The 27,352-nt window shown below is 43.5% G+C and overlaps 1 protein-coding gene across 1 annotated transcript in view; it reads left to right on the top strand.

Moving 5' to 3' along the window:
* The window catches only part of IQGAP3 (IQ motif containing GTPase activating protein 3), a 2,364,408-nt gene that overhangs the window by 811,411 nt on the left and 1,525,645 nt on the right, over nt 1–27,352 (top strand). The window contains exon 19 of the mRNA XM_044079778.1: nt 25,393–25,563. Within this exon, the coding sequence (XP_043935713.1) occupies nt 25,393–25,563 (171 nt within the window). The remainder of the gene's footprint in view (nt 1–25,392; nt 25,564–27,352) is intronic.

Here is a 27,352-nt window from a genome sequence, read left to right on the forward strand (position 1 = left end):
GAGGCGAGTCAGATTTTAACGACGGATGCCTCGGACAAGGCTTGGGGAGCACACCTCAATGGAAAATGGGTTCAAGACACGTGGCCTGCCAGACTTCAACATTTACATATCAACTTGAAGGAAATGTTAGCAGTCCAGTTTGCATTGATGGCTTTCAAGGATTTACTTCTCCCAGGGCAGGTGTTGATTCAAACAGACAACACAACTGTCATGTGGTACATCAACAAGCAAGGGGAATCCATTAGTACCCTCTTTGCAGGCAAGCTATGATTTTGTGGGAGACTGCTCTCAGTTTGCAACTCACTCTTCAAGCAAGGTTTCTGCCAGGAGCACAGAACTCCTTAGCAGATGTTTTGAGCAGACAGATAGTGGATCCCCACGAGTGGAAATTGGATCCTCATGTATTTTGACAGTTGACAATGATATGGGGGACTCCAGACATAGATCTGTTCGCTTCTCCACTAAATTTCCAGGTGCCAAAGTTTTGCACAAAGATGTTTCATCCCACAGCTTGGAAGGTGGATGCTCTATCATTCAGTTGGAGCAATCTTCACGTCTATGCCTTTCCGCCTCTGCCTCTTCTTCCAAAGGTTCTCTTGAAGGTCAGACAAGACAAGCCCTCCATGATTCTAATAGCTCCAGACTGGCCTCGACAGCACTGGTACCCTCTGCTGAGGAGTTTAGTACGAGAACCTCCTTACCCTTTGCCTTTGATTCCACACCTTTTGACTCAGGAGGGCAATCATTTCCTCAATGTCAGGATTCAGTCCTTGCATCTGACAGCCTGGCATATTCTGTTCTAGAACCTGGAGGGTCGCAGCTTCCTCAACAAGTTTTGAATGTTATTTTGGAGGCCAGGAGGCCTAGTACAAGGAAAGTTTATGCTGATAAATGGAGGAGATTTTTTATTTGGAGCAAAGCAAAGGACTTTGATGTTTCCAGGCCTGATTTGAGTGTTTCTCTTCAATATCTTACAGAATTATTGGACAAGGGTTTGTCTTTCTCCTCTATAAAAGTTCATGCTGCAGCCATTTCTGCTCACTATGACTGTGACCCACCTTTATTCTCTCATCCTTTGTTTAAGCAATTCCTTAGAGGGGCAAAGAACATAAGACCCCCGCGTAGAGCTCCTACTCCTGCTTGGGATCTCAATTTTGTGTTGGAAAAACTTACTTTACCTCCTTTTGAACCTGCAGCTACGGCTGAGTTAAAGTTTTTGTCTTGGAAGACTGCTTTTTTGTTGGCCATTACGTCTGCTAGAAGGGTTTCTGAATTGCAGGCTCTAATGGCAGTTGAACCCTTCCTAATTTTTCATAAGGACAGGGTATCTTTGCGTACTAGCCCTACTTTTATGCCTAAAGTGGTTTCAAATGTGGCCTTGAACCAATCTATTCATTTGCCTACTTTTTATGCAGATCCCCAAAATAAAGGGGAGAAAATTTTGCACACTTTGGATATTCACAGGCAGTTGCATTATTATTTGAGCAAGACTAAAGGGTTCAGACAGTCTCAGCAGTTGTTTGTTTCTTTTGCTTTGGGTTCTCAGGGGAAACCTGTTTCAAAACAAACTATTTCTAAGTGGATTGGCCTTTGTATTGCTTTTTGTTATTCTCATCATGGTAAGGAGATTCCAGCTGGAATCAGGCCTCACTCCACTAGGGCTACTGCCACTTCTACTGCTTTTTAAGGGGTAGCTACTAAAGATATTTTGGAAGCAGCTACTTGGAGTTCAGTGCACACTTTTTCTAAACATTACCATCTTCCTCTTTCTTCCAAATCTAGGGCTGGATTTGCCACTGCAGTCTTACAGGGCATTTTGGCAGCCCCCAATGCTTTATGATTTTGCCAGCCTCCCTTTACCTCTGCTTTGGGATTCTACCCATAAGTTATGACTGCAGCAATGTGAGATGAAGAACATAGTACAGTTTTGTACCTACCATAAATGTAGATGTTCGAAGATCCACATTGCTGCAGTCCAATTTACCCTCCCTCCTTCCCCTCTGTAGTTTGGAGTGGTGGTATGATTTGGGTTGTAGCTGTTTTTGTACATGGTTTTAGGGAGTTATTCTATTTTTGGCTGTGGCCTTTATTTTTAGGGCCTTCTGACATCTGGGGCAAGAAAAGACTGAGGAAATGACGTCGGTCATGCGCTTTAATACCTTGACGCTCTGACGTCAGATCTGAGCGCCCATGACCGACGTCAGCCTAATACTTTGGTATTCGGGCCGACCGAGGACAGCGGACTACCCATAAGTTATGACTGCAGCAATGTGGATCTTCGAACATCTACATTTATGGTAGGTACAAAACTGTACTTTTTCTCCGGCCTCAAAGAGAGCAAGACAAGATGGGCTGGAGAGAATTTTAAGCTACTCATCCAGTTATCTGGGTTTACTTTGAAGATGGCAAGGGTGCTGCTCGCTTAATATGTGGAAGTTTGTTCCAGGTGTGGAGAATATGTTGGGATGTGTATCTATATTGCCAACGTGTCTGTTGATAAAAGGTTTAGTTCCTTTTACTAGGTATTTGATTTGCCATTTGTTCTGTGAAGGAATAGTATATCATAGAGGGTTGGATCTTTTAGGGCCTGAAAGACTAAACCAAGATCTCCATGAAGGAGCAATTTAGAGACTGAATACAGGGGGGGGGGGTTGTAAGTCTGTCCTGATAACTATGAGATTTGAGACTACTGATGTTTTTAGTTAGGAATGTCTGCAGTCTCTCAAGTTGAGTGACATGTTTATTCAAATGCATACCAGAAGGTACATCATATTCAATAATGGATATGACAACATACGAGTAAAGGGAAATTAAGACTTCTTTGGATCTAGAAGAGATGACTTAGGAAATTAGATGAGCCAGCTAGAGGTCTCTCCAAATTACTGTGGAGATATGACGGTCAGATGATAAGTTATCAGCAAGATCTGATTGCAGGTGTCACCTATATGGTACTTGAAAAGGTTTTGTTTACCAAAATGATCCATACTGCATTTTTTCCTATTTAATCAGAGACTAATGTCCTTGCACCAAATGTTAACCTGATCTAACCCATGCTGGAGCAATTGAATCAGTGGGAGATCAAACATCACCCACTTTGCAGCCTGCAAACTAAGCTAACTATACGCCAAGAGTTTTGGTCTGAAGGTCTGAGAAATAGATGCCAAATGGGGGGGGGGGTCCAACACTGGTATACCACTCAAAACATTTTTGCTTTCAAAACTGTCATATGTGATTCTAAGCACACAGACATTGTTAGTTGGTTAGATGTCCACTGTACAACATAATGATTTGTATTCAGATTTACAACTCTGACATTAATCCCTGAATGGAGAATAATGTCAAAGGCCTTGATCAGGTCCATACAGTATATGCTGTATCCTCTAGTTTGGTGACTTTTTCAAAACAGTTAAAGATGGCATGGTGACTTTTAAAACAGTTAAAGATGGCAAAGAGACAAGACCTTCCTTTGACAAAACTGAATTGATGAGGGTCCTAGGTTAAGAGATTTACAATTCTTTGATCAATGAGGCCTGAAGTAGTATGTACTGTGATCTTGCAAATCACTGACTTGTACTATGCAATATTTTCAACGTAGGTGTTATGCTTCAATATTGTGCTGTTTCAGTCTTCTGAGCTTGTTGTTATGAATGTCTACATTTGGGCTTGTAGACTTTCTAACATAGACCCATGCAATTTGCACTAAATGTGCCAGCTTTGGGTTACTGTGTGCTCCTCTTGCGGACTTTCAAAGGTCATCATTTGGCTATCTTTTCTCCATTGCTGGGCAGATGAGTTTTCTAAAAACTTAACTTTCCTCGATTAAAATAAGATGTTATGTGATCCTATCTCGCCTACATTCTGTACTGATGGGTTCGGAGCCGATCCTCGGCTCGACTTCTGCACTATACTATAGAGCGAAGTCTCTAATTGGCTGAGCTATTCTATATCCCAGGATGCACCACCACCACTTCCCCAGATCTCGTTTGCCGCTTTACAAGCTAAGACGTGGTCTCCGACTTGGCTGAGCTAAGTGCTTCTTTTCTAAGATTTTTCTGTCAGGAAATTTCTTAAATTTGATCCAAAAGCTGTTTTAACAGCTAGTGTTGTGGTTTGAGTGAGTTTTATTGATTTTTTGTGGTAATTTTGTCTTCAGGGAAAGGTTTCCATTTAAGTTAGAGGGGCCTTCCCCTCGCGTGTGAGTGAGTCTTTTGTACCAGTTTGTGGTGCCTTTTTGGTCCCTTTAGTTGGTCAAATACCCGTTTTTAATTAGAGGGTTCTTGAATCTGCTGTTATTTGAGTTTTTCTATTAGTGTAGTAATAGAGTTGGGCATTGCCTTATTCTTTCTTTCTACATTAGGGTGTAGTGACTGTGTACAATTATGTCTAAAGAACATAGACCATCGGGATTTAAGAAATGTACCCGATGCAGTTACAAGATGTCCATTACCGACGATCACTCCTTATGCGTGTATTGTTTAGGCCCCAAACACCTTCAGGAGTCTTGTAGCGTTTGTCACGCTTTTTCCTCTCGGGTCCTCCAAGAGAGGAAGAATAAATTGATTTTAAAAGGGATTATCAAACCTAGTTTTGAGGAGGCTTTATCTTCCTCTTCTCCCTCTAAGAAAAAGAAATTGTCGGCTCCAACCAGCCCGTCTGAACCGACCTCTAAGAAATATCGGCAGGCTTCTCCATCGGCTCCACGGACTTCGGAGCCGAGGGCGGAACGGTTTGCCTCGATGCCTCCAGCCTTGACTCCTCTGGCTTCGGAGCCGACAGCTGGAGCTTCGAGAGGCGGGTCACCTTCATCGGCTCCGCTGATTTCGGAGCCGATGAGAGTTGCCCGCTCAGACTCTTCCCCTTCGGCGCCGAAGCCCAACTCCGGGGATTAGATCCCATCACTGCCCCGGTGTCTGAAATTTTTAGCTTCCTTATTCAATCAAGGTTCTTCGGTCTCTACCATTAAGGTTCAATTAGCAGCTATTTCTAATTTTCATGAAAGTATAGACCCACCTTTGATGAGCAATAAGTTGTGTAAAGCCTTCATGAAAGGTGCTGGGCTGCTTCGACCTCCGATTTCTCATCCCGCTCCACCATGGGATCTTAATTTGATAGGTGCTTTGACCTCTTCCCCCTTCGAACCGGTAGCAACTTGTGACTTGAAATTTCTTTCTTGGAAGACTGCCTTTTTGGTGGCAATTACATCAGCCAGAAGAGTTTCGGAACTTCAAGCCTTATGTGTCAAACCACCGTACCTGGTTTTTCACAAGGATAGAGTATCCCTCAGGCCTAATCCATCCTTTGTTCCCAAGGTTTGTTCTAGTTTTTGTCTCCAACAGTCATTGGAACTCCCAGTTTTCTTCCCCAACTACTCAGACAGAGCGGAATATATCTTCCATTCATTGGATGTTCACAGGCAGTTGTGTTTCTACTTAGATAGGATGCACCAAACACGGAAAACAGATCAGTTGTTTGTGTCCTTTTCGGACAATAAATTAGGCAAAGCCATCACGAAGGTCACTATTGCCAAGTGGATCAGAGACTGTATCACTCATACTTATTTTCTTTCTAATAGAGAGCTTATAACCACTGTGAAAGCTCACTCTACAAGGGCTATGGCTACTTCGGCAGCCTTTCATTCCAAGCTTGCCATTAGTGACATTTGTGCTGCGGCTACCTGGTCTTCTCCTCACACCTTTATTTCTCATTACATATTGGATGTGGCATCTAGGGGGCGAGCTTCCTTCGGTTCCACAGTTCTCAGGAGTGTTTTCCATTGAGCCACCCAGGAATCCGGTGCTAGGGACGCTGTCCCATCAGTACAGAATGTAGGCGAGATAGGATCACATAACATCTTTTAGTTATGTATAACTTTAGATGTTTGGGATCCATCTCGCCTACATTCCTAATAACCCACCCTCCTTCCCCCTGCCTTGGAGATCAGAAGAGACCGGATGGTTCAGTTTAGCCGTTTCATCCTGAAACACCTGGCAATGTTATTTCAACTGTTTATGGCTGTGTGCATGTGTGCGGACAAACAAGATCTGGGGAAGTGGTGGTGGTGCATCCTGGGATATAGAATAGCTTAGCCAATTAGAGACTTCGCTCTATAGTATAGTGTGCCGAGTCGGAGCCGAGGATCGGCTCCGAACCCATCAGTACAGAATGTAGGCGAGATGGATCCCAAACATCTAAAGTTATGGTAAGTACATAACTAAAAGTTATTTCACGTGAAAAAAGTTGTTTTATTGGACTGTCACATGACTTTCATTCAGTTTTAACAATAAAGTGTGACTTTTTACTTTTGTAACAAAAGTTTGACTAATTTGTTTTTGTTGAAAACTTTTGTTAAATTATTTTTAGAGGCTTGAGTAAGTGTGTTTTGCTTTTCACAATGTATTTTTGTGAAAAATACTTTTTTTTTTTTTTACTTTTAAAGACTGCTGCTGTCAATCTTGCCTGGGCTTCAGGCTTTATTTTCGGCTTTGTCATTTAACAACTTACACGTTCCTTCTTCCTGCAGACACACACAGAAAATTTTCAGAATCTTTGCCCCTTCGGCAGGCTACACATTTACCTCATCTGCAGATGTGTGACTGTGCTGTGGTAATTTCTGGTTCCTCAGTCCATTCATCATCTTCCTTGGTTCCCTCTAGTGTAATCCCTTCAGTCATCATGGACCAGGGGTTAGAAGCATTGACTGCAACTGCGGGAATACCCTTGGTGGGCTTGGGAGAACCACTCTTGTCAGTCAGAGAAAGGAGCAGAGAATGCCTCTCCACCTAACTGGACTGGAATACCTTTTCCGCGGAGGTGATATGCTTGACAGTAGTCCATCTGCTTCTTTTAATTCCTGTTAAGAAGCAGAAAGGTAAACGTTTTTCTTCATGCCTGTTTCTTTAGACAGGAATGATTTATTGGGCTTAATTTGGAGCACACGGAGCCGGGCAGCGTTGGAGCCGGGGGTGGGTCGGCGCCGACAGTACTGGGTACTTCAGATCCGACTCTGCCCTCGAGTCTGTCGGGTCCTTCCTTGTCGGATCCGAGCTCTCGGAGCCATGGGCCGAGCTTCGGATCTGTGGGATTCAGTGTGCCTTCGGCTCTGTCCAGGTCGGAGCACACGGGTCCTTCGGATCCGATGGTCTCTGCGCCGGTTCCGATCCCTCTATCGGATCTGAGTGGGAGTCGACTTTTGGATCCCAGAGAGAGCGACTCTCCCTCTGCCTTTGATGCAGTGGAGAGGGCTCTGTTGAGGGCATCCGGACCCCCGGCCCTTGCTTCGGCTCCACCCCGCACTCCCTCTCGGCTGAGTCTGGCTTCCATCACCCGGCCTCAGGGACAGCCTGCTTCGATGCCTCAGGTCGTTCCCCTGGAACAGGTCGTTGCTGGTGAGACCTCCTCGGATAGCCCCCCCGAGGATGTGCCTCATAAGCAGAAGTGTAAGAGGAGACACGTGGACTCCCCCTAGTCCTTAACAGAAGACACGGACTTGGATGAAGGGGAAGGCTCCCAAGGTCACACCCCTTCGGAGACATCATGGAAATGCTCAGGATTCGGGGGGGTGGTCTGTCGCCAAGGCTTCCTCCGACGAGTCCGTGTTCCTGGAGGCATTCGAAGCAGGACCATCTACCTCTTGGGTATCCCCTCCGGCCGACTCCCTGGTGGACCTTATTACCACCAGGGCGTGGAAGGAGCCGGACACTGTGGAGCTAGTTCCCAAACACCCCGATAGAATTCTGAGCCCCCCTGTGGACAGATCCCACTGGAGCAAGGGTCCCTCCGTAGATGCCATGTTGACGGCGGCAGCCACCAAGAGGGAATTAGCTCAGGAGAGCCCCTCGTTCCATCCACCGAGCAAAGAGTCCCGCTCAATGGATCGCCTGGGGAAGCGGGTTTTTAGTTCAGCGACCTTCTCAGTAAGGTCTCTGAACTATATGGCACACATTATTAGGATGCAGCAAGACCTTATCAAAGAGTACGCTGCCCCCCCCCCCCCCCGGAGTCCAAGTTGGCGGAGGACAAACAATTGTACTCCACTCGCATGGCCACTCTAAGATCGATATCTAATACCTCTATGCGGTTGTTGTCCCATGCTACAGAGGGAGCCGCTAGAGCCAGTGGAGCAGGCCTAGTCATGAGGCGCCAGGCCTGGCTCTGACATTGTGACTTAGCGGAACCCTTTAAGGCGGCTTGGGAGTCCATCACATCAGATCGCTGGGTGCTTCGTATCATATCCAGAGGTTACCAAATTCCCATGTATCATGTCCCCAGAATCAAAAGCCTCCCCTATGTACCACCCGATCAGAGAGAGGCAGCAGCTGCAGAGATCCAGCAGCTGCTAGAAAAAAAGAGCCATTCAGCCCGTCCCCCCAGACCAGCTCGGATTAGGGTTTTACTCTAGGTTCTTTCTGGTGCCAAAAAAGACAGGGGACTTGAGGCCAGTCCTAGACCTCTCCCTTCTGAACCTGTCGGTAACCAAAGAAAAATTCTGGATGGTCACTCTTCAATCCATTCTCCCCTTACTGTGGGAGAACGACTGGATATGCTTTGTAGACCTCAAGGATGCATACTACCACATTCTTATGGACAGACGATCCAGGAGGTTTCTCCGCTTCCGGCTGGGAGACAGTCACTACCAGTTCAGGGTCCTTCCTCTTGGTCTCACCACAGCCCCCAGGGTGTTTACCATAGTATTAGCAGTGATAGCGGCCCACCTGAGACTCCAGGGAATGCAGGTTTTTCCATACCTGAATGACTGGCTCCTGACCGCCCCGACAAGGCATCTACTTTGCTCAGCCAGGGACTACTTCCTTTGCTGGCTCCCCAGCTGGGCATCACCATCAACATGAACAAATCCTCTCTTGCTCCTACCCAGGTGATAGAGTTTATAGGGGCCAAATTGGATACAAGAAACCTTCTAGCATTTCTGACCGCGGAACGTCTTCAGAACCTGAGGCTGCATGTGCGGGCCATCCTCCAATTAACAGCTCCACCGGCAGGATGGGTCCTGAGGGCTCTAGGCTCCATGGCGGCAGCAATCACTCTTTTGCCATTGGCTCGTCTGAACATGAGGGTACTGCAATGGACCCTTCAAGTCCAATGGTCTTTTCAACGTTACCCCCTAAACCATCCTATTTCCATCAGCAGGGTGTGCAGGACGGCTCTCTTATGGTGGCTCCAATCTCCGGATCTCCATACGGGACGTCCTTTCTCCACGCCTCCTCCCCTCGCCACGCTGACCACAGACGCCTCTTGCCTCAGGTGGGGGGGGCATTGCGCAGGCAATACGGTTCAAGGCACGTGGAACGACACAGAGACCTCCTTGCATATCAATGTCCTGGAGATGAGGGCGGTGCTATTGGCGTTGCAAGCACTACAGCACCTTCTTCTGGTAGGGACTATTGCGATACAGACGAACAACATGCCAGTGGTCTGGTACATCAACAAACAGGGGGGAACCAGGTCCTATCCTCTTTGTCGAGAGGCCATGAGAGTGTGGGAATGGGCGATTTCTACCAACCGCTTTCTTGTTGCAACGCACATTCCGGGACGGTCCAACATTCTGGCGGAAAGACTGAGCCGCACTATCCTTTCCCCCTACGAGTAGTCTCTCAATCCCCAGGTAGCAAAGCGGATTTTTGCCGTGTGGGGGCAACCCTGTTGTGATCTCTTCTCCTCTCCCTCGAATACGAAATGCAACAGCTACTTCGCTCTAATTCCCCCCTGTCGGGGAATCCCAGAGAGACGCTCTGGTGCATGCTTGGCCCCCCGGTCTACTTTATGCCTACCCTCCTCTGCCCCTGATGCTGAAACTCGTACAGAAAGCCAGTCGGTTGGGGATCAGGATGATCCTCATTACCCCATTCTGGCCTCGTCAAACGTGGTTCCCTTACCTGTGGTCTCATCTGGTGAATCCGCCTTGGATTCTAGATCCCCTCCTGGATCTAATATCTCATCCCCTAGACCTCCCGATCCCGAATCTGGACAACCTCAAGTTGACAGCTTGGCTGCTCCAGTTCCACTCCTAGTCAGGACTCCCGGAATCTCTTCACCAGTTAAACCCATTCTCGTAGCAGCACATAAACCTTCCACTAGGAAAGTCTATCGTAGTAAGTGGAAACGCTTCTTCATCGGGCGGAGAATAATAATTTAGATCCCTTCACAGCCCCGTTACCGTCTGTGTTGGAGTTCCTTACAGGTCTGTTCCATCAGGGGGCTAGCTGCTCTACGGTCAAGGTTCAACTAGCAGCTATTTCTTATTACCATGTGGGGCATGAATCGGGCCCCTTTGATTACAGCAAAATTGTGTAAGACCTTTCTCAAGGGTACTTTCTTGCTCAGACCTCCTGTTAGGGAAATTGTACCCCCTTGGGATTTGGCTCTAGTTTTACGGGCTTTGACAGCTCCCCCTTTTTGAACCGGCTGCCTTGGTCGATCTTAAGTACCTCTCTTGGAAAACGGCATTCCTAGTCGCTATTGCTTCGGCGAAAAGAGTTTCCGCGCTTCAGGCCCTTTGTGTAAAACCCCCGTACTTGGCCTTTCATCAGGACAGAGTGTACCTCAGGACCAATCCTTCTTTTCTTCCCAAGGTGGCTTCAGAGGCTAATATCAATCTGTCCATTAACCTACCAGTTTTTTCCCCAAGTATCAGAAAAAGGGAGAATACAAACTCCATTCCTTAGATGTGCACAGACAACTGCGCTTCTGCATTCACAGGACTGCTGGTCATAGGCAATCCGACCAGTTGTTCATTTGTTTTTCCAAATTTAACCTAGGTAAATCTGTCTCTAAGATCACTTTATCACGATGGATCTCACAGTGTATTCTCTTGGCCTATGAAACTTCTGGGAGGACTGCACCTCAGGGAATTCGTGCGCACTCTACTCGTTCTATATCTACATCTGCAGCCTTTAGGTCTAGAGTTCCACTGGATGATATTTGTTCCGCGGCCACTTGGGCCCCATCTCATACCTTTATCAACCATTATAAGCTGGACATTATCTCCAGAGGAGGCGTCTTTGGCTCTGCAGTGCTCCGGAACATCCTTCCATGATGGCCACCCAAGATTCAGGTAGCTGGGGACTCTGTCCCAAAGGTTGCTGACAAATGAAGTACCTACTTTAGATTAATAAGTTTAGGTACTCACCATAACGTTCCATCTGAGTAGGTGACTTCATTTGTCTGCAACCATCCCCCCCTCCTTCCCCCTGGCCCTCAGAATTTTCTTGTTCCTGTATGTCCTTCTATGGTATCCTTCGGGATGTATTTAGCCTTCGGCATTTTTGTATACGGGCAAACTTGATCTGAGGTCAGTCAGGGTTGGCAGGGGATTATGGGTAAGGGGAGGAGCTAGGAGCTCGGATCTCTAAGCTATGAAATAAGTTGCCGGCTCGGATCCGTGATCAGATCCAAGACCCAAAGGTTGCAGACAAATGAAGTCACCTACTCAGATGGAACGTTATGGTGAGTACATAACTTCTTATTTATTACATGCAATAGGGGACAAACCCAAGTTTGTTTATAGAAATGATTATAATTTCAAAGGGCTGTTTGAAAAAGGAAGAGATAAAAATATTATCCGTTTACCACTAGCCATAAAACTAGGGGCGTGTATAAATGTCTTGATTGTACTATGTGTAGGTGCATTCTAGAAGGCCCATACATCCAGTTACCACATATTCCCTATACGATAGGTGTTCCAGGTGTTTTTTTATTGCAAAACAAAAGGGGTTGTGTATATCGCAGTATGTGACAAATGTCAAGCTTTCTATGTTGGGATGACCACCAGGAGTTTAAATACAAGGATGAGAGAACATATCTATAATATAAAAAAGAAAGACAAAAATCAAGCACTTTATAAAAAATAGTTTTGAATGTTTGGGTTTCAAAAAGTTTTTGTTTTCCATTTTAAAGCACTGTACCATTGATATTCGAGGGGGGATACTTCACAAATTATTTGGAGCAAAGGAAAGCTAAATAGCAGATCAAATTACAGGCAGATCAAAGGCCTGGTTTGAATGATGCCATTAATATCAAATGTTTTTTAAAAGATCGCAAACTACATATTAGAAAATGAAATGTTGATTTTCTTAGTTAGGTTTCAAGTTTTTAAATACACACTTTTTTGTCATGAATTTATTTTTATATGTCTTTTTAAATATGTTGTAAGTATGTTAATTGAATAATAGATTGTCATCAGTTAGAGTGTAAGTATTTATTTTGTTTGATTTTATTTCATTGGTTATGTGGTTCTGAAGACATCATCTGATGAAAGCATTAATTAAAGTGAGGTTACGCTATCTGTTTGCTGTATTTTTCTGTCTCAGCCTTGGATTTTGGTGTTTTTGGTTTCTTTACATGTAAAAGTGTCTTATTACTGTGGTTTCCTGGTCAGATGCAGCTTACAGAGAAATGTACATTTTGAGTTTCTCTTAGCCCGGGAACTAAAGGAAAAGTGATAATGATGATGTAATGTGAAATGACTAAGCAGTACTGTATTATCAATTTAAGACTTTCTCAGAGAGAAAGATTGAGCATTTTGTATCTTGATCTAGATCTGACAGCAACTTACCAGGCACTTGCTTTGCTCTGTATGTAAGCAGTATTTAGAACAATGATTTTTCTTAGAGTTGGATAGAAATTTAGCCAGATTAATGTAGCTGTTTTCTATATTTATGTCAGACTATCCTACAATATTGATTAAACTTCCTGTGATCTCTGAACTCTTGATTAGCACTGTGTTGAATTGAGATTTGTCCTGTGCTTTTATTTATTATTAAATATTTTGAAACCTTTCAGCTGTGACTGTTTTGTGTAGAGATAATTTAAGCTCTTAGAGAGCACTTGCATGTATTTGGTGATACTATCCAAGCCACTCTGATAGTCTTGCTGTTTGGCATACTTACTATTTGGATAACGATAATATTATACAGTGAAATTGGTCTCCCTTTGGGAAGGGCCTTATAGTAGCTGATATTAGTGGTTGGTAGCAGTCAGTACTGCCTTATAGTCTATGTAGAAAGGGGGCACAGCTGGAGAACCTGTGCCAGCCTTCTACAGGATTGCCTATGTGTTTGTATCTAAATCAAATCTTAGTGTGTGTGTGTGTGTGTGTGTGTGTGTGTGTGTGTGTGTGTGTGTGTGTGTGTGTCTGTGTGTCTGCGTGTCTGTGTGTCTGTGTGTGTGTGTGTGTGTGTGTGTGTTAGCTACTTGAGCAGACATGAAGCACTGGTTGGACAGAGAGGGTGCTGGAGGTTTTAGCTTGACCACTGGACTGAGATCTGGACCCTATAGCTGTGTCAGTGGGGAGTCTTATTGGGGATTTGGTGAGAAAGGGAGAACCCAGCCCCAGACTGACTGTGATCTCTGTGTGCTTTTAATGGAAGTTGTACTTCACTGTGTTGTGTACTTGCTATCCCCCCCCAATGTGCACGCCCCTCACTGGTGTTAGTGGTGAGGATTGAGGCTCCTTCATTACTGGGCTAGTGCGCAGGCATCACGTATTAATTGTTTGGCAGTTGTGGGATATCCACATCAGATATTAATTGTCTGATAGCGATGAGTTAGCTACATCACATACTGATTGGCTTGTAGTGGTGTGGATAGTGAATTCCTGTAGCTTGTGTACAGTGATCACTGAAGGTGTTTTTGTACTCTAAATCAGCAATGCAGTGAATATTCAGAGATCATATCGCAATTGTTTTATTTCTTTTGTTACCTTAGTCAGGGAGAGCAGGCAAGCATGTCAACAGAGGAGTACGTTAAGCTGACAAGGAGCCAGTTGGCTGAGATGTGCCAGGCTAAAGGACTGGTGCATGAAAACCTGAGTAAAACAGACATGATTGCAGCTTTGGTCACAGCTGCATCAGAGAATAGCAATCAGTAGGACATGCAGACTGGCAGTAGAGATCTATAACACTCAGAGAATGGACAGCTCAAACTTTTTGCAGAGGACTTAAAACTCCATCTGGAGCTAAAGAGACTTGAGTTGGAGGCCAAGCATTTGGAAACAGAAGCAGCAGAGAGACTGAGATGTCTACAGGCTGAGGAGAATGAGAAACTGCTACGGCTGGAAGCTGAGGAGAAGGAGAGGCAGAGGCAACATGAAAAGGAGATGCTGACTCTTTGCCAGACTCATGGAGGTAATGGGGAAGTGGAGGTAATGGGGAAGGGAGTAACCGGACCCCAGAAGCACAAAAGGTCAGTAAGTTTCTTCTGCGGTTTACAGGGGGGAGAGATTATTTTGATACTTCCTCTCATATGTTTGAGAGAGTATGTAAACAGTATGATGTTGACCAAAGGCTCTGGGTATGGTTCCTGACCCCCTTACCTCATGGTAAAGCTGTAACTGTGTTGCCCAAGATATCTGATCGTGATTTTTTTTTAATTATACTGCTGTTAAGAATTGTTTGCTAGAATTTTTTAAGCTAACACCTGAAGCTTATAGGAAAAAGTTTTGTGAGCATAGACGCAAGGCAGATGAAAGTGTGTGTGAATATGTTGTTGAACTAAGCACCTATTTTCATAGGTGGGTGAGTGGATATCAGGTCACCACTTTTGAAGGGCTGGCAGATCTTTTGGTGAGGGAACAGGCCCTTAGCACTTTGCCTGAGGACATGAGGATCTGGTTAGCTGATAGACAATGTGCTACTTCAGATGGGTTGGAGATGAAGGGAGACCTGTACCTAGCAAGCAGGGCATCACTACACAGGAAAGGAACACCCAGGGCTGCTCATGAGTCTGAAGGAGCCCATGGTGGGCAGCCTTGACTGCTGCAACAGAATCTGCTAGTAGCAGGGGAAGCCACTAGTCCAGGTACACATCCAGGACCTAGGGTTAAATGTTTTGAATACAACCAGTGGGGCCATGTTGGCATATAGATGTCCACGGAGGCAAGGTGGGGATCAAAAGGTGAGGGAGCCAGTAAGTGGGAAGGACAAAATGCCAACAGTAGGTTGTCTTGAGACAACAAGGGTACCAAACTACCACCAGAGGTTATATCCTACCAGAGTGAATGGCAAACCATTGTGAAGCCTGCACTGGTTACAGAGGAGCACTACTTGCCTGGGCAGTCTATTCCAGTCAGAACTTTAGGAAGAAACCCATTCCAAATATCTTTGGCTAGGGTTCACCTTGACTGGGAGGGTGGAAAAGGAAGCCAGCAAGTAGATGTGTTTCAGAATATCCATGGAGATGTCCTGATAGGGAATGATTTTGATAAGGCAGTACCATGTGTTTATGCAGTTACACTCGATCAGGCTTGGAGACAAGCATGTGGGTCTGGTAGTTTGGTGGAGACCCAGACAGACCCCACACTTGCAGCCAAGACTGGTGAGGTGGTTACTACAGGGAGGAAGCTATCCTGTAGCAGTGAGACTGAAGGTGAGTCACAGCTGCTTGTGGGTACTGATGTTCCCTTGGACAGAGTGACTGCAAAGGTAGAGGTGAGTAGTAGCACCCAGGCTGACAGTGAGGCACCACTGTCCAGAGGATACCAGACTTCTTGTGGAAGGGGTGCTGGGAAGGGTTACAAAGAGACAGTTGAGACAGGTGCAGCTCTCAGACCCTACATTACAAGGCTTGAGGCAGGTAGCTAGTAAGACACCTGATTCTCAAGGGAAGGGAGAATCTGTACAGTGGGACAAAGGGTTACTGTATAGAGAGTGGACACCTGAGGGAGGGCTAGGTGGTGAGAGAATACAGCAGTTGGTAGTACCTAGAGCCTACCATCTGGCGCATCTAGCCATAGCCCATGATACTCCCTTTTTAGGTCATATGGTCATAAAATGTACAAAGAGACGTATTATGCAGAAATTCTATTGGCCTGGAATTTCCAGAGATGTAACAGGATACTGCAGGACCTGTGAGTAGTGCCAAAAGGTAGGCAAGGCAGGGGACAAGGTGAAAGTTCCTTTGATGCCTTTCCCTGTTGTATAGGAGCCATTCAAGGGTAGCTATGGATATTGTGGGGCTTCTGTGTATCCTAGTGGTAGTAGACTATGCTACAAGATACCCTGAGGCAGTGACTCTGTCCTCCATTGAGGCAGAAAAGGTGGCAAATGCTTTGTTAGAGATTTGCAGAATGCTAGGTTTCCCAAAAGAAATACTGACTGACAGAGGTGCCAGTTTCATGTCAGACCTGCTGGCTTGTCTGTGGAAGTACTGTGGTGTGAAGCACCTAAAGACCACCGCCTCTCATCCCCAGACTAATGGCTTTTTTGAGAGGTTAAACTCTACACTGAAGTCCATGCTACGAGCATTTGCAGACCAGTTTGAGGGAGTGGGACAAATATTTGCCCCATCTGTTTGCTTACCGAGAGGTTCCCCAGGAATCCACAGTTTTTTCACCCTTTGAATAGTTGTGTGGGCATAGGATGAGGGGGCCTCTAGATTTAATTCGTGATGAGTGGGAAGGTGAGTGTGACTCTCACAAGGAGTCTGTTGTGGCATATGTCCTAAACCTCAGGAGAAGACTCAAGAAACTCATGGGCTTGGCCCAGGAGAACCTGGCAGAACCCCAACAGCAGAAAAAGGTGTGGTATGACAGGAATGCTCGAGATAGAGAGTATGCTGTCGGGCAGCAAGTGATGGTTTTCATTCCTGTCAGACACAACAAGCTACAAGCAGCCTGGGAGGGACCCTTCAAGATGGTAAGGAAGGTAATTTGATGTTAACTACATGGTGGAACTGCTAGGCAGGAGGCAGGGGCACAAATTGTACCATGTTAACATGATGAAACCTTACCATTATAGGGAGGTCCTTGTGCTGAGTATTTGCAGTGGATTGCAGGAGGAGTCTGAGGGAGATCTGTGACTAATCTCCTCAGTGAGGCTCAGACTGAAACCTCAGTGGAAGGAGTAGCAATGTCCGAGCAGCTATCTCCTACCCATGTTTGAGAAATTCGAGCAGTGTTGCAGGAGTTTGGGGACATGTTCACTGGGAAAACTAGAGTGCACCCACCTGGTGCAGCACCAACTGGATACAGGACCCGAAAGGCCTATTATTCAAGCCCCTTATAGGGTGCCTGGGAGAGTCAAATAGACTCTGAGGGAGGAGATACAGGAAATGTTGGAACTAGGGGTAATTCAAGAGTCCAACAGTCCCTGGGCCTCCCCAGTGGTGCTGGTGCCAAAGTAGGATGGCAGCACCAGGTTCTGTGTGGACTACAGGAAATTAAATAGTCGCACAGAATCAGATGCTTACCCCATGCCTAGGTCAGATGAAGCCCTAGAGAAGCTGGGTGGGGCTAAGTATTTTACCACACTGATTTTACCAAGGGTTACTGGCAGGTGCCCTTGACTCACAGTGCTAGAGAGGTCAGCCTTTGTGACTCCTTTTGGCTTGTATGAGTTCACAAAAATGCCCTTTGGGATGAAAAATGCCCCAGTGACTTTCCAGAGGCTGGTGGATCATATCTTAGCAGGAGCAGGAGGGTTTGCCCTTGCTTACCTCGATGATATTGCCATCTACAGCCATTCCTGGCCAGAGCACCTTCATCATGACAGGGAAGTACTGGGCAGACTACAGAGGACAGGGTTGACCATTAAGCCCAGCAAATGTCAGGTGGGTATGGCAGAGGTCTCCTACCTGGGACATAGAGTGGCGAGTGGTAAGATCAGGCCAGAACCTGCCAAAGTGGAAGCCATTCAGGCATGGCCTGCACCTTTTACCAAAAAGCAAGTGAGGGCATTATTAGGGACAGCAGGATACTACAGAAAGTTCATCCCCAGTTATAGTACCATAGCTGCTCCCCTCACTTGCCTGACCAGGAACACAGGCCAGTTAAGGTAGTGTGGACTCCAGCATGTGAGCAGGCATTCCAGAAGCTTAAAGAAGTTTTGGGAGGACCCCTGGGTTAGCCAGTCCAGATTACAGCAAATACTTTGTTGTGCAGGTGGATGCTTCGAACCATAGGGTGGGGGCTGTACTTAGCCAGATTTCTTTGGAGAGAGAAGACCACCCAGTGGTTTATCTCAGTCATAGGCTCCAACCCAGGGAGGAATGCTATGCAGCTGTAGAAAAGAGATGTCTAGCCATAGTGTGGTCAATGCAGAAACTTCAGTCTTATCTGTACGGAAGGAAATTTACTGTAGTTACAGATCACAATCTCCTAACATGGTTACACCAAGCCAGCCAGCAAAATGCCAAGTTGTTAAGATGGAGCCTAAAGTTGCAAGAATATGATATGTCAGTGCAGCAAAGCAGTGGGTTTACAAAGCCAACTCAGATGGGCTCTCAAAACAGGGAATGGGATAAGGTACACTCAGACCTAACCCTCTCAAGCAACATTTCTCAAGGGTCACTTGAAAAACTAGCTTGAGTTCTCGGGGGGTGGGGGTGGGGGTGGGGGTATGTGAAAGAAAACTAAATGTAAAAAAAACTTTATATACTGAACTTCAAAAATGTAACTACAGTGCACCTTACTGGAAGAAAGCTAAGTAAAGAATTACAACTGTGTTTGATCTCAAGCTCGGAGAAAAGATGTTTGGACCAGCAAATTCTTTCTATTGTTTTAAGACAGAGATAATTGCTGTATTTTACATGTAGAAGTGTCTTTTATTGCTGTGACTTCTTGGCCAAGGTGCAGCTTACAAAGAAATGTAAATTTTGAGTTTCTGTTAGCCTGGGAACTAAAGGAGAAGTGATAAAAATGATGTAATGTGAAATGACTCAGCAGTACTGTGTTATCAATGTAAGACATTCTCAGAGAGAAAGACTGAGCATTTTGTATCTTGATCTAGATCAGAGAACAACTCACCAGGCACTTGCTTTGCTCTATATGTAAGTAGTATTTAGTACAGTGATTTCTCTTAGAGTTAAAAATTTAGCCAGATTAGTCTAGCTGTTTTCTATATTTGTCAGACTATCCTACAATATTGTTTTAAAGTTCCTGTGATCTCCGAACTCTTGATTAGCACTGTTGAATTGATGAGATTTGTCTTGTGCTTTTATTAATTATTAAATATTTTTAAACCTTTCAACTCTGGCTGTTTTGTGTAGAGATAATTTAAGCTCTTGGAGAGTATTTGCATGTATTTGGTGATACTATCCAAGTCACTCCAATAGTCTTGCTGCTCGGCATACTGTTTGGATAACAGTAATATCACACAGTGAAATTGGTCACCCTGGGAAGGGCCTTATAGTAGCTGATATTAGTGGTTGGTGGCAGTCGGTACTACCTTATAATCTGGGCAGAAAGGGGGCACAGCTGGAGAACCTGTGCCAGCCTTCTACAGGAGTGTCTGTTTGTTCGTTAGTCAAATTTTAAAGTGTGTGTGTGTCAGCTACTTGGTCAGGGACACAAAGCACTGGTTGGACAGAGAGGGTTTTAGCTTTGACCACTAGGCTGAGATCTTGACCCTATAGCTGTGCCAGTGGGGAGTCTTATTAGGGATCTGGAGAGAAAGGGAGAAACCAGCCCCAGACAGACTGTGAACTCAGTGTGCTCTTAAGGGAAAGTGTACTTTATTGTGTGTGTATTTGTTGTCCCCCCAATGTGCACACCCCTCACTGGTGTTAGTGGTGAGGATTGAGGCTCCTTGGTTACTAGGCAAGTGCACGGGTGTCAAAAATGTACTAAACTTTCTCAATCATCTGTGGACTCTTAGATCTTTATAAGAGATCATAGACTACACAGTAAAGTGGTACATAAACAGTCAGGGAATTTTCAGATCTTACCTTCTGTGCAGATTAGCCTTGGTAGCCTGGGATATACCAGTTATGCACAATCTCATTCTACAGGCTTTTTACTTTTAGTGCGACCAGAAACTTTGTGGTAGACTAGTTTAACAGGACTAGGACAGACCCTAAAGAATGGAAAGTGAATCAGGGTGTCTTCCAAAATATGATCCAGCTATGGCGACCGTGTCTGTTAGACCTGCTCGGCTCCATCACAGCAAACTCTCAATTTAATTTTTCTTCAGAATATCTTGCAAATTGCCTGGAAAATAGATGTATTCTCTTTCTTGGATAGGAATGCTTTGATATGCTTTTCCAACCTTCCCACTGGTATTCCTGGTTGTTCTAAAGATTCAGAAAGACTCTAAAATTGTTGTGGTGACTTCCTTTTGGCCCAGGCATCTCTGGTTCTCCTTTCTTTTGTAAGTTGGCAGGGGCAATTGCCATGCCCATTCTCATAGACCAGACTTTAACAAGAAAGGGGTTGTTTGCTCCCCAGCTTGAAACCTCTTCTACAGACTGGCTGCATGGTAAAATCTTTATACCTTTTAGGCACCTATTTCCTGAGGTTGTGCAGCAGGTATTATAGAAGGCAAAGAAGTCCTGCTTCTAGAAAAATTTGCTTTTGCAAAGATATCCCAATAGGTACCAGATTAAAACCCACAACCCTTTTAATGATAAATGGTTCTAAAATATCTGAGTTGTACCTTGTGGCCTTCCTTACTCCTGCATCAAGATTAATCTTTAGGCCATTTCCTTATGTCTGCCCACATAAGCACCGGAAGCTGTTACAGACTGGGGGGGAGGGGGTGACAGGGGCACTTAGTGAACTAAAAAGGGTAATTTTTTTATAACTATTTGCTACCACAACATAGGTTCACTTGGAGGACATTTTAAGCTTAGCCAATTCCCTTTTGATGCTTGAATTAACATTTTCTGATTGGTCTTAGCTATCTCCATGGCTGATAATTGTATATTAGCCCTAGTGAGAACTGTGATCATATCATAGATAATTTGAGGGGTCCATGTAACGGATGCAGCATTTAGGAACTGCCTCTATCCATTAGTGGCATGAGGGGAAATCCTGGAGTTCATTTTCTATTATCAGTCCTTGGATCCAAGTTGCATTTGAATATGGATGGATGAGCTTTGCTTTATTTTTATGGATAGTCTGTTCCCGAACAGTGGTAGCCTCTGTGATATATATCCATCTCTCCACAACATTCAGTTTAGATATCTGGACTGAGTATTTCTGATGCCATTTGACTTGCTGATGTTCAGTAGGTCCATCTGTATTATGTCGGAGGATGCTTTGTATGCCAGACATGTCACCTCTAAGCACTCTGTAGGATACTGAGTATAGTAATAAATCTTTGAGGTGGTCCATGCAAGACCTATTGTTTAGGACTTGTATCCTTTTAGTAAGGTATCTCTGAAGGTATTCCAATTGTTGCATAAGGCTGGACAGATGCATGCCAAAATGGCCATTATACAAATTGATTGACATGAGAGCTTTGTAAAGGGGACAACAACATCTGTAGATCTAGTCACAATCAATTTGTTTATAAGCTGTGCAATATAGAAAGGCTTTCTTATGACTCTGTTCACATGTTGGGAAAAAGTTAGGTCACTGTACACACAAGTTCCCAAATGCCAAAGAATTGGATCAGTTCTCAGAGGGCATTGTCATGATTTTGGCACTAGTTATTATTTGGGACAAACCTTCCTGCATGATGGTTAAGTCATTTGGGGATTCAGTAACTTCTCCTAGCTTGCAGTCATCTCAGACTTAGCTGGCCAAAGCTCTTTGGTATTTCCCTTTATGTTTGAGATGTATATGCCAAACAGAAAAAGTCTCAGCACCGAACCCTGGGGGACTCCATTGGTGATTGGTCTTTTCCCCTGTTTTGATCTCCTGCATCCTGTGAGCTAAGATGGCAATGCAGCTGGTGATGTGTTTGCTCCTACATTATTCATCTTTTGTACTACACCTGAATATGGGATTGTGTCAAAAGGCTTGGCCAGGTCAAGGTAATGTGGTGTGAACTGTTTTACCTTCATCCATTGCTTTGGTAACAAGAGTAAAGCTTAAAATTTGCCCATGATTTTGAACCTTTCACACTTTCCTCTGGGCTGTTTTCAAACACGTTTTTAGGGCCATGCCTACATGTATGCATCCCCTGTTTCACCTTCCTGATTGTATTAAATTATATTCCCTGTATAATACAGCACACTTGTTAGACTTAAGTTAGAGCGCATTTTAAATTTATTGTTTAAACATTTTTCCAGTAGGCAATGAAACAAAACTGCATTAACCAGTAATGACAAAACTGCCCTATTCAGAACATTTCCATCATAAAGGTCTACTTCCACACACAACTGCATTTTAAATTTATTGTTTGAACATTTTTCCAGTAGGCAATGAAGCAAAATGCATGCACCAATAATGACAAAACTGCCCTATTCAGAACATTTACATGATAACAGTCTATTTCCACACACAATTCCATTGCATTTTAAAATTTGTTTGAACATTTTTCCAGTAGGCAATGAAGCAAAATGCATGCATTAATAATGACAAAACTGCCCTGTTCAGAACATTTCCATGATAATAGTCTACTTCTACACACAATATATAAATACAGAATCACAGTAGTGTGTAAGCCATAGGCATGTTGCACAGCTTCTTGAACTTATTTTCAGTGGGGGAAAAAGGCCAAAAACCAGGGACACATTTTAAACATTGCGTGTATAATTTTGGAAAGTTGCTTGCATAAAATGTTGTTACCACCGTGCATTTCACTGCCAAGTCTTGATCCCAGAATCTTGTGCACTACAGTCAGAGCAACATACCAGTAAGCTAAACCAGCACTTTCTTGAAAGACAGGAAGACAAACTTTTTAGTGAATTCACTTCTCACTTCTCACCATAGCTCTCAACCTCTTAGCACAAAAATGCAGAACAAAACCAATAATGGGGGAATACAGGCCCAAAAATAGGGACACATTTCAAATACTGATTTTATAACCTTAGAAAATTGCTAGAATAAAAGGTTTTGTTTTATCAGTCCTGCAAAACCAAAGGAACAGAACAAAAATGTGAGGCATAAATTCACAAGTGTTGGTGGCTAGGGACTTTAGGCTCTTTTTACCTGTACCCAAGGTACAGGGTTTGAGCCTGAGTACCTCTAGCCACCGAATGTATCCTGCTGGGGGCATTTACACACACACACACACACACACCAGCAGTGTACTCACAGCATTCAGCTTCTGTCCATTCCTGCTCCACTCTGCAATTAACTCCCATCTTTCCTGCCCTACAGTCCAGATGCAGCAGCTAACCCTCTCCATTACACTTCTGAGAATAAATCCTTTCCGTTTCTGCAGGCAGCAGCTTCTGAATAAATCCGTTCCCGCTCGCAAAACCAGAAATATGTGCGGCGCTGACGTCATTATGGCAGTTGGAGGCGCAGAAAACGAAAGAGACAGAGGTATGGATGATCTGCAAAAGTGGGGGGGGGGTCCCCTTCCCCCGCGCTCTATGGTTCCAGCACCCATGTTTGCCCATGCATCTTTGTTTCAATGCACTCTCATTTTAGCTGTTTTTGAAAGGTTCTTGAGACATCTTTCCCAGAATAAAATAGGTGGCTCCTTTTTGTGATTTCAATTTTGTTTTGAAAATACTATCTAGTGTTCCATTTGAACTGGCTGTTAAGGCTGATTTTAGGTTCTTATTATGGGAGACAGTGCTACTAATGGTGCTCTGATTTCTGCAAGAAGAGTGTCTGGGTTGTATTCTGTTATGGGGGGGAGGGGTCAGTCTTCTCATTTCCTCAAAGCAATGATTTCCTTGAGAATTAATCCTTTTATGTTTAAAGTGGTATCCAAGTTGCATTGAGCCAAGCTATCCATCTCCCTGTCATCTTTCCAGAAACTAAATGAGGGATGGTGGATCAGTTTTGCTCTGGATTACCACAGAAAACTTTGATACTATCTTGGCAAAACTAAGACCTTCAGGAATTCTGAACAGTTATCCATTTTTATGAAGGTAAGAAATATGGGCAACTAGTGTCAAAACAGACAGTTTCCTGAGCTGTATCATGCTATTTCTGTTTTTCTTTCCCAGTATAATAATTCAATTTCAGGCAGGGTAAAGGCACATTATACTAGGGCCTTGGCTTTCATTGGTCCTTTGGAAAGGAGTTTACTCTAAAAGTATTATAGAGGTAACATCTTGGTACTATGTGCATACTTTTTGAAAGCTCTACAAAACAGACTTCCTTTCCAGATCTAGAGAAGGCTTTGCAAGAACCATTCTCTAGGGGAGTCTGGACCATCATCTTCCTCCTCTTAAAACTAACAGCTATGGTAGTCTCCCAATATAGTTAAGGTTACCATAATGGTAGATGTTTTATCACTGCTACAGCAGTCCTTCCATCCCTCCTTCCACCCCCTTTATTTTTGTATGATTTTTGCTGGTAGGAAGAAGTTATTGAGTTTCATTTACCTAGGCCTCTAGCTCTCCTCTTTGGCATGAAAGCTCTGAAGGGCTTGTGACCAGACTTCTGATTTTCTCCAGCCTTTCTCAAGTTGTCATGGGTCTCAGCATGTGGAAAGGTATTCTTAAGCTTTAGAAGTTGGCTGGATGTTACATTCTATGCAAGATATTACTCCTATAGCTAAGGTTACTGCAGCAGTCATCATTAGAACAGCTACTGCTATGGTAAGTTTACTTAAATAACTGTACTTTATTCACTACGGAAGACCTTCTCACAGATGAGCTGTTGCAGTGAGATCTTAACTCTTCTGAAATGAAATGTGTAGCAACATAAGAAGGGGATTCTCACAACATACAGCAATATCATTTCAGAAAAAAACTAATATATTTTGAATTTCCATTCATTTTTTAACTCTAAACCCACTTGCACACCTTTAACGGGATGCTTTCCCAAGCTGATACCTAATCCTATTAGATATGGGTTATTTTTGTTAGTATCTGTCACTGATTCTATTTAGTATCTATCATTGATTCTATTTATAAAAGTTGAGTCACACAGAAAAACCAATCAGTAAAAACAAAGAGAAAATTCTAGCCAAGCTAGAATTTCCACTGAGTGACCCCTCAAACCTCTTGTATTGGAGGCACATGGAATATATGCAAATGACCCCATGAACATCAGGTGTTTCAGCTATATGGTGATTCTGAATGCCCATGACTTTTTTATTTTTAAGTTGTTTAATAGACAAATTCAGGCCAATAAAGCCAAACCCCACTAGCTGTGAGCATGCATATTTTAGCCTTGTTATGGCCTCATTAGCACAGCACAAGTGGACTGTTTGCACAAGTCCACTTGTACCATACTGATGAGGCCATAGCAAGGCCAAAACGTGCAACATTTTCTCTTGGTTTTTACTGATTTATAAAAGTTGAGAAAAGGAGAAAAGCCTGTGACCTCATCTGCATGTGTCTGAGCTGTCTCTGCTGATTCTTACATCACTAATGGCATTAAGACAGATCTGAGTTTCCAGTTTGTGCAATCTTCTCTACATGAGCAGATTGGAGTGCTGTTGGCAATATTTCTTGTCATTTTAATTGCATTGTTGCAGTAGAAAGTTTCTACAGTACTCCTAAAGATTCTTTTAGACTTATTACAAATAGTTGAGAGCTATTCATGCTGTACTAGACATTAAAAGCTATTCCTCTGTACTTTCTCTGCAGGATGTCATTAGTCGTGTGTCTGCTGCACATAACCGGGAACTGCTTTGGCAGACCAGCTTAGAGTTCATTGTCAGACTGCAGGCTCGGATGAGGGGCTATCTGATCCGAAAGGAGGTTTTAAGAAGAAGAAATTTTTTACAGAAACAGCTACCTGCTATTATCAAGATGCAGGTAATAACATGAGTACCTCTGTTTTTGTTCCTACTGTCTTACGTCTTGGATATTGATTGCCTGTTTGACTTATTTGTGGTTGGTGCAGTATGACTATCTGGAGGCCAGCTATGTAATATTTGGTTGCATTATTTTGTCACAGTGATCCACCATTAATCCATTTAAAAGTATGAGGCTTTCCTAGACAGAAGTGGTCATGGGTTCTCCATCAGAGGGAAAACCGAGCTTCATTTCAGTCGTGGCATACTTTTTAAAATATTTATTATTTATTTATTTTATTTTATTTCAGTAGAGGCCAGGGAGAAAAACATTATAAGCAATAGAAATTAATATTGGAATTACATTAGCAATTTTAAACATTCAAAATTAGAGTATGGAGAGAAAAAAAAAATAATCAAGCAAGGAAAAAAAAAAATAATATGGTTTTTTTTTTTTTTTGAGGATATGACATCATTAAGTAATATTTTTTAGTTAGAAGTTAGAAGGAATACATGCTTGTAAAATTATAAAATAATGCAACACTTTGTAATAAAAGAGAGAGAAGAAGAGGGAAGAGGAAAGTAAGTATGTAGGAGAGAGAGCAAAGCAAAGAATGGGAGGGGAGATCAGTGGTGGTAAATAAGTAAAGGGTGAAAAGGGACCTTAGATAGTGGGAAGGGAAGATAGTAAAATATTCTCTCTCCAAAGGGGTATGCTACCACAGTTGCTATATTTAGGAGATACAACCCAGGCTTTCTTTTTAGAGGGGGTTATCACTTTATAGGAAGAAGTTTTGAGTTATGCTTGATAAAATTGTCAACGAAATGGACCAAAACCTAAGTAATCTGAAATACAGTTTTGTAGATGCTAGAGCTTTTTAAAGAAAGTTGGCAAGTTTATCAGTAATTATTCTATGAAAGACATAATCAGACTGGAATTATTTATCCTGGTTTCTGGACATTTGAGATTATTCCGGGATTTTCAGTATCAAGATATTTTTTGGGCCACTGTAGATGTACATAGACTATATACTCACTGGGCTTTTAGATGGGTGGATTCCTTTTTAGATAATGTACCCCCACTGCATTATTGAATTACTATTATTTTTTATGACAGTTTTGTGGTAGACTGCTTTTTTCATGCAGTGTGGCTTCTTTTGCCCCCTTGTTTACCAATCTGACGATGGGCCTTTTGAAGTAGAGTACATATTTTATTTCATAACTAATAGATCCGATGTCTTTTCTGTTGAACTCAACTATTTGGTATATTGGATCTGACCGGATCCAAAGTCAGCATCTTTTAGACTCCTAGATCAAGATTCAAGCTCCTCTTCTCTACCTGTAATCCTCTTAATCCTTCAGATTTATTTTGTCACTTGTAAGACACTGATGTGAATCTTGTATTCAGTATGGAGTTTGCGATAAATTGATTAAGATAAATCTAGCTTTTCTTACTGATGGTGTGTTATAGTACTTCCTTTGAACTTTTAGGACAATTGTTTTCTGTTTGGACTCTTATATCTTCTCTCTACATCAAAGGAAAAAAAGTGTAGTAATATCTATATATATATGTTTCTTGCTATCAGACTAGTGCTCTAGTTATGATCTGGTTAGCTTGTTACAATTTTGATAACAACAAACTATAAGGCGTAAAGGAACAAACTGATGATGTAATGTGATCCTATCTCGCCTACATTCATTACTGACTGGTTCGGAGCCGAGAGTCGGCTCCGACTCGGCCACTATAACTAGCATGAAGTCTCATTGGCTGGGCTAACCCTGTATCCCAGGATGCATCACGCCCAAACCCC

The sequence above is a fragment of the Protopterus annectens genome, chromosome 8.part0 (assembly GCF_019279795.1).
Source record: "Protopterus annectens isolate FY-2018-M chromosome 8.part0, PAN1.0, whole genome shotgun sequence".
Lineage (NCBI taxonomy): Eukaryota > Metazoa > Chordata > Ceratodontiformes > Protopteridae > Protopterus > Protopterus annectens.